The sequence below is a fragment of the Terrapene carolina genome, unplaced genomic scaffold (genome assembly GCF_002925995.2).
Source record: "Terrapene carolina triunguis isolate 2854851 unplaced genomic scaffold, T_m_triunguis-2.0 Scaffold139, whole genome shotgun sequence".
Taxonomy (NCBI): domain Eukaryota; kingdom Metazoa; phylum Chordata; order Testudines; family Emydidae; genus Terrapene; species Terrapene triunguis.
In genome coordinates, this window is record NW_020664490.1 from 2,058,576 (window position 1) to 2,077,813 (window position 19,238).

Consider the following 19,238-nt stretch of genomic DNA (forward strand, 5'->3'; position numbering starts at 1 on the left):
TTCTTACCCACGAAAGCTTATGCTCCCTATACTTCTGTTAGTCTTAAGCCACAAGACCCTCTGTTGCTATTTACAGACTCAGACTAACACGGCTACCCCTCTGATACTTGACAGTTGTGAAAGGGAGCAATTAAGGATGATAAGGACATTGCTGAGAAATAAAAGGGATTCATATCTTTCAAGGCCAGAACAGACCATTGTGATTATCCATTCTGACCTCCTGCCATAGAACTTCCCCCCAAAAATTCCTAGAGCATATCTTTTAGAAAAGCATCCTTGCATAAGTCTTCATGGCTGAAAATATCAGAGAGATACCAAAAATGAGTAGGTCCAGAGTAGGTAATAAAGATGAGGTATTCTCAGAGACTGGAAAAAGGACTGGAAGAAATTAATAATTTAAAAAGCAACAATTTACCAGGCCCGGATTGTACGTCCAAGAGTTCTGAAGGAGCTCAAGTATCAAGTGGCTGAGCTGCTAGCAAAGATAGGTAATTTTTAATTTAAAAAACAGCTACTATACCAGCAGACTGGAACGTAGCAAACAAATAAATATTAAAAAACAACGCCTGGCTGATTTGGGAATTACAGATCAGTAAGCATTACATTGGTACCTGGTAAACTGGCTGAACAGATTTAAAATAGAATAAAAAAACATGTGGAAGATGATGATATGATACAGTTTCTGCAAACAAAAATCATGTTTCACTAATCTATTAAAATTCTTTGAATGTGTCAAAATAGTGGATGAAGGAGAACCTGCTCACAATTTATTTAGATTTTCAGAAGTCTTTTACAAGGTCCCTCTCAAGAGGCTACTAAAGAAACCAAGAGTCAGTGTGTGAGAGGCAAAGTACTGTCCTGGACCAAAAATTGGCTAAGAGACGGGGGGGGAAGGAATAGCAAAAAAATGTTAAATTTTCATAATAGACACAGGTTAACAGCAGGTACTTCACAGTTCTGTACTAGGTCCATTATTGTTTACTGTATTTATTAATCATCTGAAAAGAGAGGTAAGTAATGAAGTAGCAAAATTTGCAGATGACAAATTATTTAGGTTACATAATTCTTCCTCTACATCTGCCAGTGCATTTTGTCCTATCTATGTGCATTTTGCCCCTGTGCTTCAGCGACTTCAATGACCATTCATCATGGAAATAAATGAGCACATAAATGTATGCAAGATGACAGCCTGATGGAAGAAACTTTGTGTCTGATACATGTTTAAGCACATTTTGTTATTAAGCACCAACAACCAACATATACATTTTGGATACAGTACAATAACGAAAAGTTGGATATGTAGCTTTAATTTGAAAAAATTTTCTGCATTACAAAATCTGAACACCTAAAATCTTAGCAGCAGTGGATGTATATATTTTATATAGTTATAACTTTTAACAAATGCTACAGCCAAGATCACTGCTACACTTCAAACTAAATTGGCTCTTTCAGCACAACTGATTTATACAGTTTTGTATTTTGGCTGTTTTAAACAACATTAAGATAAATGTAAGTATAGCAGCTGTCAGCCAGTATGCTATTTAAAACAGAACAAAACACTAGAACTTCACTCATAAGCATTTTGGTAAACCACAATCCCGGAAATCCTCACTGAAATGGGAAATCCAGATTTGCAGTTCACAGTGATGGAGACGGACAGTGCAAGTGATATCACACTCTCCATGGGCTATGTAGGACAAACCACCTCACCCCCTCGCTTAGCTCATGCACTCTCAGCAGCTGTGGAAACAGCTCTAATCCACAACTTACAATTGACTATTTCTCTTCACTGCCATGCTTCTGCTACACTGGAAGAGTGAATATAGGAATCCTCTCACTATACTGGAAAAGTGAATAGGTGCTCCCATGGCAGAGAAGATATGGAAAGTCAGCCACTGCTTCCACTCCACTATTCTCTTCTTCTTCTTCAACTGCTCTGATGGGAGTTTCTACTATGTTCCCCAGCTCCTTGAGTCCAAGTGCAAGGAGCAAATAGAGATGGGCACTGGTCGTTCTCTGTGCTAACCAAATCTCCCTCGCCAAAGGACCAGAGAGACAACTCTCCAAAAAGTTGCTGCTGAAGATGTAGAGTTGGGTCACAGCCGTAGTCTTTCTAAAAGAACTGCTTGCCCTCATTCAGCCTACCAACTTGCTTTGTATGTACTCTTGTAGCTATAGGAGTGCCACAACAGCAGCAAAAAGAACAGGAGTACTTGTGCACCTCAGAGACTAACAAATTTATTTGAGCATAAGCTTTTGTGGGCTACAGCCCACTTCATCGGATGCATAGACTGGAACATACAGCAAGAAGATATTAATACATACAGAGAACATGAAAAGGTGGAAGTAGCCATACCAACTGTAAGAGGCCAATCAATTGAGATGAGCTATCATCAGCAGGAGAGAGAAAAAACAACAACTTTTGACGTGATAATTGAGATGACCCATAGAAGGTGTGAGGATACTTAACATGAGGAAATAGATTCAATTAGTGTAATGACCCAACCATTTCCAGTCTCTGTTCAAACCTAAGTTAATTGTATCTAATTTGCATATTAATTCAAGTTCAGCAGTCTCTCTTTGGAATCTGATTTTGAAGTTTTTTTGTTGCAAAATTGCCACCTTCAAGTCTGTTACTGAGTGGTTAGAGAGGCTGAAGTGTTCTCCCACCGCAAGACTCTGTCCTTCCACCTGAGACATAGCATCAGCATGAGAAGCAGAGAAGAACAGCTGATAATTTTAAGTAAATTACATCTATCTCATGAGTTCAGGGGAAATCATGAAAATTCACAGAGACAAATGACATTCTACAATATGAGGTTTGTGACTAATAGGATATAGTGATTAATTGTATAGTCTAATATCAACTAATAATATCAACACCCAAGGGCTGTGTTGAAAGGATAATTCACAAGCAAGAAGAAAACAATGGCTAAAATTGGTGTCAGAAGTTAGGTTTCACTGGGGGAAACGATGAGGACATGGGACTCAAAAAAGAGAGACTTTGGTCAGCAAAAACAGCATGACAGAATGAGGCGGCCTATCAAGCCTAGTCTAGTTCAAGAGCCACTGGAAAGAGAGAGACTTGCAGAGACCAGCCAGATGGCATTTTGGACTGGGGAAGCAAGCCAAGGTTTAGATATGCTCCTGTCATGGCTGATTCATCTGCCTCAGGCACCTATCCATGACTGATCAACACACCAGTTCTTGCAGACATCAACAGAAAGCTGTCTTTCCCCATACTTTTCTATTTTGCTCTCTCTTCCACTTTGTCTCCTTGCCAAAAGCAGCAATAGCCTCAACAACAAGCAACTGAGTTAAAGGTCCAGCTACAGAACTATTATTTATCTTACCCCAAAAGAAGGACTCTCTGATAAAACCAGGGACTTTAATATCCACTCTCTGGAAAAAAAAAAACTTTGCTGAGCTTTGGCTAAGATTGTTTTGACTGAATAAACATTCAATTTTTTACTTTAAATTCTTTTTTTCTTGTCTTTTATGTTCAATAAACTAAGACCTTGGCATGAATTTTACAATGCTTGTCATGGTGCCTAAGGAAGCCCAGGTATCTGTGCTCCCAAACCCCAAAACATGTTTAACTGTTTAATATTCTACAGTAACAAAATCATAGTAATAATTCTGACTATCTGGGCCCATTTCTTTAATTAGATTAATAAACCACCATCTTTGTAATTCCATCTGCCTATACTACTGGAAATAAATAAACTCACAAACAGTTGAGACAATGACTTTTTCAAGCCAGCATCCAAAAAGGCATTAAGTTGAAAAATGGTTTAGTTTAGACATTCACCACCATCACATTGCTACACATTTAACAAGAAAATCGGGAACACAAAATAGTACATGTCCACAAGGTGGTCTAATTAACATTCTTGGAGCTTTAACGTTTGCATTTCTGTGATTTTTAACTGTGCAGTGGAACCTCAATATTAACATGGGTATCTGTATTGTATTTAATTTCCCAGAGGTTTGTTTTTTTGTGTGGATGTTTTTAAGGAAAAATAATAAGCTTGGTATGCATCTTCTTGAAGAGAAAGATGCTTACCTTGTGGGAACTGGTGGTTCCTCAAGATGTGTGGTCCCTATCTGTATCCCCCTCCGGGTGTACATGCACTAGGAGTTGGAGAATTATTGCAAGCAGTGTACGCAGGTCTGCACATGTCCTATAGTCCTCATACCTCAAACTGAGGACATAAAGGGTGAAGCAGTCCAATTGCCACTCCAGTTCCTTCTCTACCCTGAATCAGGAATGATGCAAAGCAGAGGAGGAGGAGGACAGGTAGTGAAATGCAGATAGGGACCACACAACTTGAAAAACCTCCCATTACCACAAAGTAAGTAACTTTCTCTTTTTCTTCAAGCATTGGTCCATATGTATACTCCACAGGAGGTGACTGACAAGCAGTATTCAAGTAGGAAAAGGGTGCAAGGACACAGGTGGAAGAGCCATCCAAAGGATTGCTGTCCCAAAGGGTGCATCAATAGAGGTATCCAGTACTAGAGCATAATGTCTTTCACATGTGGAGGAAACATCACGTAACTGCCTAGCAAATGTCAATTAGAGGTACTTCATGAAGCTATGGTACTTGGTACTGTTGTCACTTGTGCTCTTGTAGAATGAGCCCTTACCTCTGAGGGCAGAAAGATGTGACAGCTGGTAGCAGAGCACAGTACAGCCTGAGATCCATTTAGAGAGTCTCTGGGAGGCGATTGCTTGGCCTCAAATTCATTCTGCTTTGGCAAAAAAAGGTCTAGGTGATTTTCTAATTAGTTTTGTCCTTTGTAGATAAAGGACCAGTTTGTCATACATTGAGGGAATGAAATCTCCTGCCCTCCTCCAATGCATGCAGTTTTGGGGAAAAAAAATAATCCAGTCAATCCTTTTACATGTAAGTGACCATAAGAACGGCCATACTGGGTCAAACCAATGGTCCATCTATCCCACTATCCCATCTTCCAACAGTGACCAATGCCAGATGCTTCAGTGGGAATGAACAGAACAGGGAAATTATCGAGTCATCCATCCCCTGTCATTCAGTCCCAGATTCTGCCAGTCAGAGGCTTAGGAACACCTACAGCAAGGGGTTCCATCTCTGACTATCTTTGCTAATAGCCATTGATGGACCTATCCTCCAGGAACTTAATTCTTTTTCAACCCCAGTTATACTTTTGGCCTTCACATCCCCTGGCAATGAGTTCCACAGGTTGCCTGTGCATTGCGTGAAGAAGTACCGTATATACTCGTTCATAAACCGAATTTTTTTGGTAAAAAAGTAAAGCATTAAAGCGCGGGGGTCGGCTTATCAACGGGTCTACAACAGAATATGACGATTTTAAGCTCTACTGAATTATTGAAATGAATATTTAATACATTTTCATTTTGTTTACCTGGAGCGTTCGAAGGCACGGAGTCCCTCAGCTGCGGTTTGCCGTTCCCAGCCAATGGGAGCTGCGGGAAGTGGTGCGGGCTGAGGGACTTGCTGGCCGCCACTTCCCGCAGCTCCCATTGGCTGGGAACGGTGAACCACGGCCACTGGGAGCTGAGGGGCTCCGTGCCTGCGAATGCCCCAGGTAAACAAAACGTCCTGTCCTGCTAGCAGCTTACCCTGACGGGCCAGGAGCCAAAGTTTGCCAACCCCTGAAATATAGGGTCGGCTTATGAAAAGGTCATACAGTTTTTGCCATTTTTACCTATCCATTTTGGGTGGTCGGCTTATAAACAAACGGGCTAATTAACAAGTATATATGGTACTTCTTTTTCATTTAAACCTCCTGCCTATTAATTTCATCGGGTGACCCCTGGTTCTTGTGTTATGGGAAGGGGTAAATAGCACTTCCTTATTCACTTTCTTCACACCATTCATGATTTTATAGACCTTTATCATATCCCCCCGTTTGTTGTCTCTTTTCCAAGCTGGAAAGCCCAGTTTTATGAATCTCTCCTCATATGGAAGCTGTTCTATACCCTTAATCATTTTTGTTGCCCTTCTCTGTATCTTTTCCCATTCCAATATATCTTTTTTTGAGATGGGGTGCTTAGAACTGCATGCAGTCCTCAAGGTGTGCGTGTACCATGGCTTTATATAGAGGCATTATGATATTTTCTGTTTTATTATCTATCCCTTTCCTAATGGTTGCTAACATTATATTAGCATTTTTGGCTGCCGCTGCACACCGAGGAAGAAATTTTCAGAGAACTATCCACAATGACTCCAAGATCCCTTTCATGAGTGGTAAAAGCTAATTTAGACCCCATCATTTTATATGTATAGCTGGGATTAGGTTTTCCAATTGCATTACTTTGCGACTCCAAAACTACCTTGTTGTGAACTTCGGATATAGTTGTAATGAGACTACGTCCTTACAGAATATGGTGTATCATGGGTCCGCCATTAGGGTTCTGAGCTCACCTACCCTTCTAGTTGAGGTGATGGCTATACGGAAAGCACCTTTCATTGATAGGTGAGACATGGAACATGTAGCTAGCGGTTCAAAGGGCGTAAGCTTAGTGAGAGCCAAAAGTACAAGGTTTACGTCTCAGTGAGTAGACATCCTCACTGGCAGGAAGGTACTGATTAGGGCAGTGGTCGGCAACCTTTCAGAAGTGCTGTGCCGAGTCTTCATTTATTCACTCTGATTTAAGGTTTCGTGTGCCAGTAATACATTTTAACGTTTTTGGAAGGTCTCTTTCTATAAGTCTCTAATATATAACTAAACTAATAACAACAAGATGACATTCACAGGAGATTTGGGAACCAAAATTGTCTGGGTCAGTTGGGGGTGATGAGGATGATTCATGCCCTGTCCTGTTGAATTTTCCATAAGACCAATGGCAGGAGTGTTATGGGAGGAAAGAAGTTACTCACCTTTCGTAGTAATGATGGTTCTTCGATGTGTGTTCCCCTATGGGTGCTCCACTGTAGGTGTGCTTGAGTCCCTGCGCTGCTGATTGAAAAACTTTGGTGGCAGCGTCCCTTGGTCCCGCACATGAACGGTCTCTTCTTGTGTTGCACCATGAGGCTAACCAGAACGTGTAAGCCAGCAGAGGTTAAAGAATATTTAGATAAGACCTGCTCCATTTAAGCAGAGTGGTACTGGTTGTCTTCGAGATAGACGTAGAGGGTAACCTCCTTATGTGCTTATGAGAGCATTTCTTGCCTTCTCAATGAGACCCTAACTGAGTGTCTATAGGAAAGGATTCCCTTGCACCAGAGTCTGACTTCGCGGCGGGAGACACACTCCATGTTGATTCAGGTCAACGTACAACTCCCACAGCCTGGGTCCGACTGCAGCCGCATGGCCTTCTCCATAAGGTACTTTCTAAGCTGCAATTCCCGTGCCTCACCGGTACGGCTAAGGAAAGAGTGGCAGATTTTGCACTTAGCCATGAGGAGTGCCTCCCCCAGGCAACACAGACAGTGTTTATGGTCTTTGTTGACCGAAAAATAACAAGGGCAGGACACAAGTTTTTGAAGCCCAGAATTCTGGGCATAGTCCAATACTCATAACCGGATAAGGGGTCCCAGAGGTGGGGAAATCTATCTAACTAGAAAAAACTATATACAAAGGCACTAAGGCCAATTTTGAAATATTTACAGATCAAAGAATAACTATGAGGAAGCAGCAGCTCCGTACACTGGAGGTTCTGACCCAGGCCATGTGGTGATAAGAAGGAACAGGAGAGGTGGTTGGTCCACTCTGCTCTTTATGTCCTTGGTTTGAGGCATAAAGAGAGTTATGGCACATGTGCAAACCAATGGACGCTGCTTGCAAGAATTCTCCAACTCTGGATGCATGCGGACCCACAGTGGAAAAAACACATAGGAACCAGCACTCGAAGAACTATTACTTTGGGGCTGGCTAGCTTTTTGGACCCAGTTTTGCTAATTTTGCCAGTGAAAATTGTAAGTTCCTTTAAACCCATCAGTGCTCACTTATGAACAATTCCAAAACCATAGAAGACAAAGGGAGTCTTTTCATGACTTCAGTGGGTTTTGGATCAGGCCTTTATCCAGCAGCACACATGTGCATAATACTTATGTATCTTTAAGAGTGTTCCTATAGAATAATTTTTCTGCTGTATATACTCACTTACTTTTCAAATGTTCATATGTTTTAAAAATCAAAACCAACTGCTTTCCATTCAACAAGCCAGGAATCAAACCTCAACGAAGACTGTGAGCCCAGGACCTTATCCTACTACAGCTGACTTTATAGGGAGCAGTAGGCCACAGTTAGAGTCCCTTTATTCATAAGTGAAATTAATGACATGCCTAGTTTGTGTAAGAAACAGAATTTGGTGCTAATGCCTATGCCAAGTTTCACACTTCAGCTATTTGTGCCATAGCCATTTTTTTCAAGAGCGTGGTTAGAATAATTTTCATAATGGATACAGTGGATTTTGTTTTCATATTCACAAAACTCAAACAGCTCAAGGGAATTTTGCTCAAACTTTCTACACACAAAAAATCACCTCCAGGCAGAGACCAAGCATGGAAAATTGAACACCAAATGTCAATTTCTGTGACGTTATAAGTGTGTGAAACCAGGGGTTTATTACAGAATCTACTTAGCAAGCTTAAATAAAGCAGTTGCTACTGATGACTACTATAGTAATAAATAAGCATTTTTCCTAATTTCTATGTTTTGTTCATATGTAAATCCGAGACACTGAAATCTTTTACATCAGCTTCCTCAATTTCTGAAGACTGACTAAAGAAAGGAAAAGCAGATTGATCTAGATTCTAGATAGTGGTTTATAAATATAATCTAAATTTTAAAAATTAACAATAAAAAACAGCAGTTCAAAACCTCGCGTGCCACATAGTAGCTCCAGGCTCCATTCCTAATCTTACAGCCTAATCCAGTCGTGTCTCCCTGCAAAATTGAATTTCTACATTAACATTCACTCAATTCAATTGCTCCCTGGCACACAATAATTCTGTGCCATACAAGGGCAAGTATCTGCACCCAATAGAAGAAATTTAAAAGAAAGTGCTAGATGGGATATAGAGTCTGGTTCTTAGCTTGTGCACTGCAACAAAACATGGTTTAGATTTAAACCATTTTGAAGACACAGAGCAGTAAATGATGTTCCACAAATCTCTTTCAGATGTTTTTCCCCGAAGATCAAGTGTGTTCATGCTCTGAATCCATATGCAGTCAGATAACTTCAGAATACTTAAGCAACACTACACTTAAACTTCCCAGAGAATGCTAGAATGTCATCAGTTTTCAATTTTTATATTTATTTCAACAACATGTTATATGGGTTAAAACCTGCCAAATGATGAACACACTGGTGCTGAGCACCCTTAACTCCTACTAACTTCAACAGGACTTGTTGGTGCTCAACACCTTACAGGATTGAGTGTCCCACATGAAAGCAGATGTTTACCACTTTGGTAAGGCACGTAATACTATTGAGTGCTATGGGACTCTCCAGTGAGCAACATTAGATAGTGCAGTTCCCAAGGCACAAACGAAGAGAGAGCTAGCCTCACCAATAATTTCAATTTTAATAGATACTATACAAGCTATTTTATCTAACCACACAAAGTTACTATAGAAGCAGACAGCAAAATATTTCCAATTACTCTCATACTACTGAAATATAATACTGAATGTTTATGACTTTATAGATGTCTGTTGAAAGTTTCTCATGCTATGTAATACTCTCCTGCTTTGAGGAATTAACTGCAGATCACCACTGTGGATGCAACACACTACATGCTTGAGTACACTGGAGCTTGGCTAATAAAGCATCTGAAACAGATTTCTGATATATCGTTCACTTGCTTAGTATCTCTGAAATGGCTTAACAAATATAAATTGTGTTTTGTTACCATGCACGAACAGCTAGCCAGCTATGGTCACTCTGTCCCACCCAGTGCTTTCTTCTAATTTCCTCTGCTTATGGTGAAGGGATCCTTGCCCGAGCCTGACATAGAATCACTTTATGTCAAAAAAACATCTGAGTGAGCTTTAATGCAGGAATCCAAAACTGATGAGGGATGAGATTCTGTAGACATGCTGTAATGTGAAAATGTTATGTGTGGTAACATAATGAAAACATGTATTTATCAATATAAATGTTCCAAAACTTTTGTACTGTTTGGATTGCACTTAACCTGATTCATAAATCTCTAAGGAAGAATGAGATAGGAGTAAATTCAACAAGTTTATTTTGAACTGAATGAGTAGTCCAGTACTCCTAACTTTGCACTTAGTTACCAAGGTTGACAATAAAATTTTTGCTGTTGGAAAAATGATTAAAAGATTGTTAATAAGGAGTTAACATGTTACACTGGTAGGCTTGTTGCACTAACATTTTACTTTAAAAACATTTAGGGACTGATCCAAAGTCCACTCTTTCCACGGACGTCAATGGGTTTTGGATCAGACTGTTAAGACGGTATTTGTCTTGTATGATCTGGCAAATATCCACATGCCTCATGAGGTGAGAGCTCTTCACCCACTGAAGTCTGTGGAACTGAAGAGCACGCTTTAGTTGATACACAGAATATGTACTAATTTAAGAGATGTAATGTTTCAAGATCAATTATTGTAATTAGGGTAACTTTCAAGTGGAAATGCATTCATGTAGTGGGCTTACTAAGCAAATCATTAGATACTGAACTGAAAGGACCTCACTATATTTTGGTTTGGTCAACAGAATAATTATTCCTAATAAATCCCTAAAATGACTCCATTCTACTACTACTAATTTTCACCACAAAATTGAGTGTACTTTTCTTATGCTACCGTTCTGTAGGTCACATACCCAAGTTTTCCAACATTATCTAAAGCAGGGGTTCTCAAACTGGGGGCCGTGGGGTTATTACCTGGGGGGGTCACAAGCTGTCAGCCTCCACCACAAACCCCGCTGCACCTCCAGCATTTATAATAATGTTAAATATAAAAAAGTGTTTTTAGTTTACAACAGGGGTCGCACTCAGAGGCTTGCTGTGTACACCAGTACACAAGTTTGAGAACCACTGATCTAAAATATCTAAAGTATCTTATCTAAAGTAAAAGAGGCAAAATGACCAGAAACAAACATAACAACATTTTATATGTTCTCAAAACATAACTGCAAAGATAAAACACTCCAATGTATAGTACTTTTCCACTGAACTGCTGGTTCCATACACTATGGCCCCAGTAAAAAGAATTACATTAAAGATTTAGGCAAAATGAAGAGAAATCCCAGAACAATCGCAAAATTATTAAGGGATTTAATGAGAGACAAGACTAAAAGAACTGGATACATATAGATTATCGTTATTATTATTATTTGTATTTCAGTAACTCCTTGAAGCCCCAACCCAGGATAAGGGCCCCACTGTATTTGGCACTGTACATTGAAATTAACAACAAAAACAAAAAAAGTTCCTGCCCCAGAGAGTTCACAGTCAAGTAATATTACAAGACACAACAGAAGGAAGAAATGGGCAAAAGAGGTGGGGGAGAGGGGAGGAGAGAGAGAGATGTGAGGACAAGATGACAGCATAATGAGGAAGCTTTGCAGTTAATCTGGTAGTCTCATCTTGCCATCAGCCTAGCCACTGTCAGATGGCAGGATTTTACAGGTAAATCTTAAGAAGGGATGTGAAAGAGGACAGGGATTTTATGGAGTTTTTCCCTCAAGTATGGGAATAGGTGGGAGAAAGCGTGAAGATACCTGAGTGAGAAGTGCAGGCTGAGCACAGTGAATAAGGGCCAGATTTTCAGATAAGTCTCAACTAAGCCTCAATTTTGGCAGGCACAATTTTGCACCTGCTGTGTACTGCATATGCAAATACTGTAGTTAGATGGCTAGCTACCCAGTTTGTGGGTGCAGACAGTCAGACATCTACTAGAATTTGTGCCTGCAGGAGCAATTGCAAAAACGGAGCTTGCTTCTAAAAATCTGAACCCAGGGAAAATCTGAGCACTGTCTGTAAGCCCTTGTAAAGTGTAAACACAAAAGAGGGAAGGAATTGGACAGAGTGGTACAAGGCCATACAGGCAGGATTACTGGGATACAACTAAGAAAAGGCACACTTAGGTAACGTTTCGGCAGGGGGAATGGTCTCTTAGGTGAAGCACTGCAACCTCAATAACTTGAAGTGTTTAAAACTACTTAAAGCACTACAGTACCCTATGGGAACAATCCTGCTCTGAAACGGAAATGCCTCATACTGTTGATACCCCATTATTTTCCATGATTTTGTGACAACATGATTTAACACTGTATAAAGTGTGAGCAAAAATAATATTAAAAAGATACTGAATTTCTAACTTTGGTATTAATATTAAACGCTGTTTTTCAAATCATTTGGTTCGTAGAGTAGCTTACTTATTGTACTTATTGTACCACTTTTTGTATAACTTTGCAAAATGATTTTGGTTGAAAGTTTAAAACTGCCAGTACAACTTCAGATGTAGAGATTCAATTTCCTTTTATACACAGTGTGCTTCTTATTGTGGGGAGGTAAACAATTCTTTTGTCAACCATTAGATATAAATTAAAATAGAAGGTTAATGTTAGCAAAGTTTACTGTTGTCTTAATACTTCTTTATAAATGACAACTGAAAAAATTAATTCATTTAACAAATCTTCTTATAATATTTTAAATAGTCTGTATGTTCATTTTTCCTACCTGGCCAGTCTGAAAATGCCTTGCAAACTGATTAACCACTCGATAGTCACTTGCAAAATACTCCATGAGGATAGAGGGAACTTCAGCAAAATCAGTAGGACATCTGGTCCCTAGGGAAGGAATTGATTGAGAATATGAGTATACAGCTATTTACGTTAGCACACATAATTCTATCTTTCCAAGAGCTCGTTAGCATTTAATTTGGACTTCTAATGAACTGTAATATTCTTTCATTCCTTAAGTCAATATTTTATTTCTATACCATTACTGTACATATTGGCAGAAAAACTTCATTATTATCCTACACATTTTACTATAAATCACAAAGTAAAAAAATATTTGAACAGCTGGGTGAGGCACTTTATGAAGCTGTGGACCACACCTTGCTAAAATAAACCAAGCTGCAGCCAATCTGGCCCTACATAAAACACCAAATCTTCTGAATTGTCCTCAACCTAAATCCAGTCACAATGTAAATCAAACTTTGCATTAATCCCACTCACAATCCTTGTTCTTATCTCCCATCTGTTTCCTGAGCTCACGTATCTCTGTTTTATATTAGCCTTTCTTTACAATGCAATCATCAGGTGAAAGCATTTTTGCAGGTTCAAAACATGTTCTAAATAAATTTGAGGAAGTAATTATTTGCAGTCACATAATGGTGTTTTTAAAAGCACAACCCCCAAATCCTCTCTCTCTTCCCTGATCACCTTCACTCTAGCTCTGTGTTATCAGCACTGTACCAATACTGAGAGGTACTAGAAAAAATGAGACGTCATTAAACCAAAGCTGTACATACAGCAGCAACATAAATGTGAGTCAGGAATAGCAAGTCCTCAGTTATTTTATTTCCTCCCTGACCCCAATGTTAAGTTATCTCCTTCCTTGAAGAAAAAAACTCTTTAAGCAAATATCACTTCCAACCTCAAACTTCACTGCATGTGTATTAGGGCATGTCTACACTGCAGTAAAAAACCATGGAACTGATTAACAGGGCCCAGGTCAGCTCGTGGGGCTTGGTCTGCGGGACTAAAAATTGCAGTGCAGATATTTGGGCTCAGGCTGGAGCCCAGGCTCTGGAACGTGACTAGGGAAGGAGGTCTCAGAGCCTGGGCTCCAGACTGAGTGGGAACATCTACACTGCAACTTTTAGCCCCACAAGCTCAAGTCAGCTGACACAGCCACGCAGGGGCGGCTCCAGGCACCAGCGCACCAAGCGCGTGCCTGGGGCAGCAAGCCACGGGGGCAGCCTGCCGGTCGCTGTGAGGGTGGCAGTCAGGCTGCTTTCGGCGGCATGCCTGCTGGAGGTCTGCCGGTCCCGCGGCTTCGGCGGTGGGGATGCCAATGGCGCGGCACCGGTGGACCTCCCGCAGGCATGCCGCCAAATCCGCGTTACCAGCGGACCTCCCGCAGGCACGCCGCTGAAAGCCGCCTGCCTGCCATGCTTGGGGCGGCAAAAAACACGCCCCTGCAGCCATGTAAAAGAACTTTCTGAACTGTCTGCAAATATTAAATGCAGCATATGATGTGCCAACCAGTTTGGACAAAACCAGGACTCTGACCTGTTTACCAAAGATGAGAGCAGGACCATACAGCTTGCCAGCTGCCATCCAGTACACTGATGCTGAGTGCCATGGTTTGAAAAGGACTGACAATGAAAAAGGAGCTCTCTTTTTTTCTCATGTGCACTACCCCTTTTGTGTATGTCTGGTGATATGTGACTTGGTAGGCAGTGTGTTCATTCACGCTCATTTATTTGTGATAAGACGACGTACTAAATTCCACACTGATAAATTACCAATTTGTTTTGTTTACCAACTAACAAAACGTACAGCCTGGCTTTGGAATTTCCATATTGCAAGTGCATTCTTTTTTTAAAAAATCACTTTTGATGCAATTTTTTTCACAATAAGTTTTCTAAATCATTTACAACCCAGGATCATCATACTTTTATGTTGGGTGCAAGCTGAGTTCAATTTACTTTCAATCATCCCATTATTCTATTACTACAAACAGAACTGGTTGAGAGGGGAGCTTGGAGGGCACTGGGCAACACCACTAGAAAGCATCAAAGAGACAGCAAGAAAGAGTTTGTTGGATTCCTTAGCAGGAATGGGGACCAATTTCACTTTTTGTAATTGGGACTCTGAAAATCAAACTAATATCGGGAGGCTGAAGGAATTCTCACAGCATCCCAAAGGGAGTGGTAAGTAGACTTACAACAAACTGATATGAAAAAGGAAAAAGAAAATTTGAGGTCAAGGATTACTCTAAATTTCTGACCTTCAGAGCAGAGTTAAAGTTTCAATTAAGGAAAGTGATAGCTGAATCAGAAACATAGGACAGTCCTTGTCTTAACTTTGAAGGAAAAGCTCCTTTCATCCTTGTTCATAGTTAAGGGTAGAGTAAAGTGAGATGGTCCACCAACTGCATTTTTCCCATCATCTTCAAAGGGTACACATCATGACAATCCGCCCTCTGGGCAAAAGCTGGATACATGTCCCTTTGAAGCCAGTCAACGTCACTCTGTGCATTAGTCACGGGGGTTTCTAGAGACGAACAAGAGGTGTTCTCCCCCTACCCATGATCCCATCCCAAAGACTGAGCATGCTGCTTTTCAATCTCCAACCTTGCCAGCCAAGCAGCCAGGCATCTGAATTGTGATACTTTGCATGATGCTGCAATATACGTCCAGGTTGCATTTACAAGAGTAAGTTATACTTTTCCTATGTGCTAACAGAGTCAAGACAGTAAACAGAGATCATAAATTGAATCAACAGGTGTGGAGGGTTAATTGGAAATGTGACTTTTCACAGGCTTGTCACTGAAACCTGCATTATGATATAAAGATCTGTAATACCCTAATAAAATTTAAAAGATTATACAATATTTTGGAAGATTAAGAAATACATAAACCCTGCAGACAGAATTACTCCATAGCTGCACACTTAATTTTAAAATGCAGTTTGAAGAACTAAACTAAACTAAACTAAACTACCTACCGGTTTACCAGGTTCAAGACACTACAGTTATTTAAATACATACTCCCTACTTCAGGAAATTAATAAGTGCGAATTATACATTCAAACATTTAACAACAACAACAAAAATCACTATTCCTGATGTCTTACCAGTGACATGTTGGTACCGAGTTCGTCCCAGCATGGAATGCATAGCATGTCCCATTTCATGGAATAGATTCTCCATCATGCCAGGGGTTAGTAATGTGGGTGAACTCCTAGTCGAATGGGGCAGACTCAGCATAAGAACAACAACAGGGAGCTGGTATTCTCCATCTTTCCTTAACCTGCCTCCACGAATTGTAAAGTGACAGTCCTTTGAAGATAAAATAACCACTCAGAAAAAGCCATGCTATACAGATACTGTTGTCACATTAACAGTATTAAATAAATGCTGAATGTTTTAATATTAAGAGTTTTATTCTGCTCTGTTACACCAATGCAATCCCATTAACTTCAATAGAGTTGCTTCAGTGTAATATAGCACAATATGAGCCAGTCTTTATTATACTTTCCCATCTCTGTTTACTATTTTTTTACTTGAGATTATAACAATGTTAAAAGATTCTTTTATTTCATAAAGATAAAAACTAAATATTGCAATAGCTTTAACATCTTGAACAAAATTTTATTTTCTAAAAGCAGCATGTTTAAGTTTAATCCATCTAAGGAGTAAGTATCCAAAAGGTTAAAATTCCCATCTTTCCCAAAAAGATTTAGTTTATTGTCACATCAGAACTTCGCTGACCTACAAATACTATATATCATATATAGTCTCTCCCCATTAATTGGCAGAGTTTTAACAGCAAGCTCTATCGTGAGGAGACATCTTATTAAGACATCATTCTTTTATAAAATATATCGCAGAACACGTTACAAAGTGTTAGCAAAAATAACTAAAACCAAACCACACTTGACAAAATAAGTAATAATGCTGTTTCACAGTGTGTGTTTGCTTATTCACAAATTCATAAAATTCAGGCATTTGCAAAACATTTCTCAGTCATTAATGCCAATTAATGAGGTTCTGTTGTATTTTGTTTTGTAGTTTATAGACTGGCACCACGGTGGTAGTCAGCATGTCTAAAAATTGTAGACAGCTTCACCTATTTAACGTGAGGTTTGAGAAATGATCCAACTGACATTCTGGACTTTTGCCTTGGTACAGAGTGTATTTGATTTCAGATATTGGTTGTTCATAAGCAGCAGGTAGATAATAAGAAAGCCACTAACTCTCAAAAAACTGCTTATTTTAGGGTTTTCATAGTGCCTGTCAGTGTAGTATCTGAGGATTCAACATATGTGGGGCTTATTAAAAGGAAGTTATTGGCAAAAATAAAAAGTTTAAAGGAAGTTGAACAATCAGTGTAATTATATATACTTTGGAATTAAGTCTTCCTAGAATCTAAATACATTATAGATTTTTCTAGAATTATGTTTGGCTTTACAGGTGGTCTTGTTATGTGTGAATTTGTTGTTTGTTTGTTAGTTAGTTAGGGGAGAGGGATAGCTCAGTGGTTTGAGCATTGGCCTGCTAAACCCAGCGTTGTGAGTTCAATCCTTGAGGGGGCCAAAAAAAAAATAGTTGGGGATTGGTCCTGCTTTGAGCAGGGGGTTGGACTAGATGACCTCCTGAGGTCCCTTCCAACCCTGATACTCTATGATTCTAAGTCCAAATGTATGTTGCTGGACTAACATTAATAGTAAATTACCCTAATACTGTAGTCCTTACTCAAGCAAAACCACCAGTGAAGTCAGCCCATAGCTGTTACCTGATGTGGTTTGTCTGCTCGTTGGTAGAAGTCACAATAGATGTACCCCAGCAAACCTTCATTTTCATGGACAACTGCCTGGAAAAGAAATAAATATATAATTTCCAAAGTGAAAGTTCTGCTGAGCTGGAAAGGTGAGAAAGTATCACACTCAGATATATTCAATAGAAAAGGTTTATACTGCATATATTTTGCAGCACATTATACTTTTACATAAAAAATAATATAGGAATAATTTATTCTACTGCAGTTGAAATACTGATGTACAAATATTTCAAAGCTTGTCCTTCAAACTGCACAAATTTCTGCAGTTTATACAAACTGATTACTCTCACACAATAAAAATAACCACCCCATCTTTTACCATCAGATGGCAAGTTAACTACTCCAGGGCTGCAGAACATAAATTAAGTACAGCAGGAGTTGATTTACCAAGGAGACAGATATGAGAGGGTAGCCAGAACTGGTAGATTAACCACTGAGGATTTGAGGAGCAGCAGTCCTCACTGGAGGCTGAGTTTGGAAGTGGAAGGGAGGGAGGGAGGGAGGGAGGGAGGATGCCCACTGGAGAATACTGGGAGGGAGTGGAAGGACAAAAGAACAGAGCAAAATGGCAAATAGAGAGAGGTCCATGTCTGCTACTTCCATCCTACAGAACAAGCCAGAAATAGAAAGGCTTGAGTCAAATAAGAAAATAAGACATGCACAATAGGAAAGAAGGGAAGAGTAAAAGCCCTACACAGTAAGAATGCACATTTGTAGCTGCATGAGTTAACAACCATGTACATTATTTCAGGTTTAATTCAGAAAACACAATTCTCTGTTTCTCTCTACGGAGAGACCCAGCCATTCTGAATCTGGCATCTTTCACTTGGGGAGAGATTTTTCAAGACATTTAGGCGCCTACAGATGCAGATAGGCATTTTCGCAAGTGACTAGTCACCTATTATTAACTTCAATTGGAGATAAATGCCCTACACAATTTTGAAAATCCCAATAGATGCCTATCTGCATCCTTTGGCACCTAAATACCTTTGAGAACCTGTTCCTTGTCTCTTAAGAGACCACATGAGCAGCTCTACCATACACTTTTGTGTTTAAGACTGTTAGGAATTAGAATTCTCACCAGTTTGCGAACATCTTCACACCAGAGCTCTCCTTTCTCAGTTTGCTCTGCATAGAGAGAGATTCCTAGGAGCTGATTGAACAAGAAGTTCAGACCTTCCATACATGCTCCAAGAGAGAAAAATGGACAGTACAAACTGGGCTCAATGTTATACCTAAGAAAACAAACAAAAAGGAGTCAAAATATTTGTTGAGCTTTACAATCGGAGGTGTAAAATATGGTCTTGATTTACTTATTATAGGCACTTTATGGTGCTCATCTTCTGTATCCCAGCATCTCACACCTACAAATGAATTAAACCTCACAACACCCTTGTTGAGAATAAATAACCTAATTTTTCAAATAGGGAAAGTGAGGCAGCGGTTAAGGCACAACATTTCAAAAGCATCCACTAGTTTAAGTCTTTAATTTTGAGTACCCAACTTGACACATGAAGGACACTATTTTCATAGGTGCTGAGCACCCCTACCTCAAACTGAGTTGAACTAAACAGCTTGTCTATCACGAACAAATGTTGCCAGATGAATAGCAAGATACTGTAGCATGCATTATAGGGATAATACAAAGGACACAACAAAATGCCAAAACTGCAAAAAAGTTGTAAGAATGGATGAAAGTGCCTTAGAGACCTAAGCAACCTAGTGCTCAGAATCCC

General features: G+C 39.7%; 1 protein-coding gene across 1 annotated transcript in view; it reads right to left on the reverse strand.

Moving 5' to 3' along the window:
• The window catches only part of LOC112112899 (mitochondrial intermediate peptidase-like), a 125,226-nt gene that overhangs the window by 63,632 nt on the left and 42,356 nt on the right, over positions 1-19,238 (reverse strand). Inside the window, exons 11-14 of the mRNA XM_029911967.1 lie at positions 18,584-18,737; positions 17,458-17,535; positions 15,797-16,001; positions 12,666-12,775 (exon numbers count right to left, since the gene is read on the reverse strand). Coding sequence (XP_029767827.1) covers positions 12,666-12,775; positions 15,797-16,001; positions 17,458-17,535; positions 18,584-18,737 — 547 coding nt within the window. The remainder of the gene's footprint in view (positions 1-12,665; positions 12,776-15,796; positions 16,002-17,457; positions 17,536-18,583; positions 18,738-19,238) is intronic.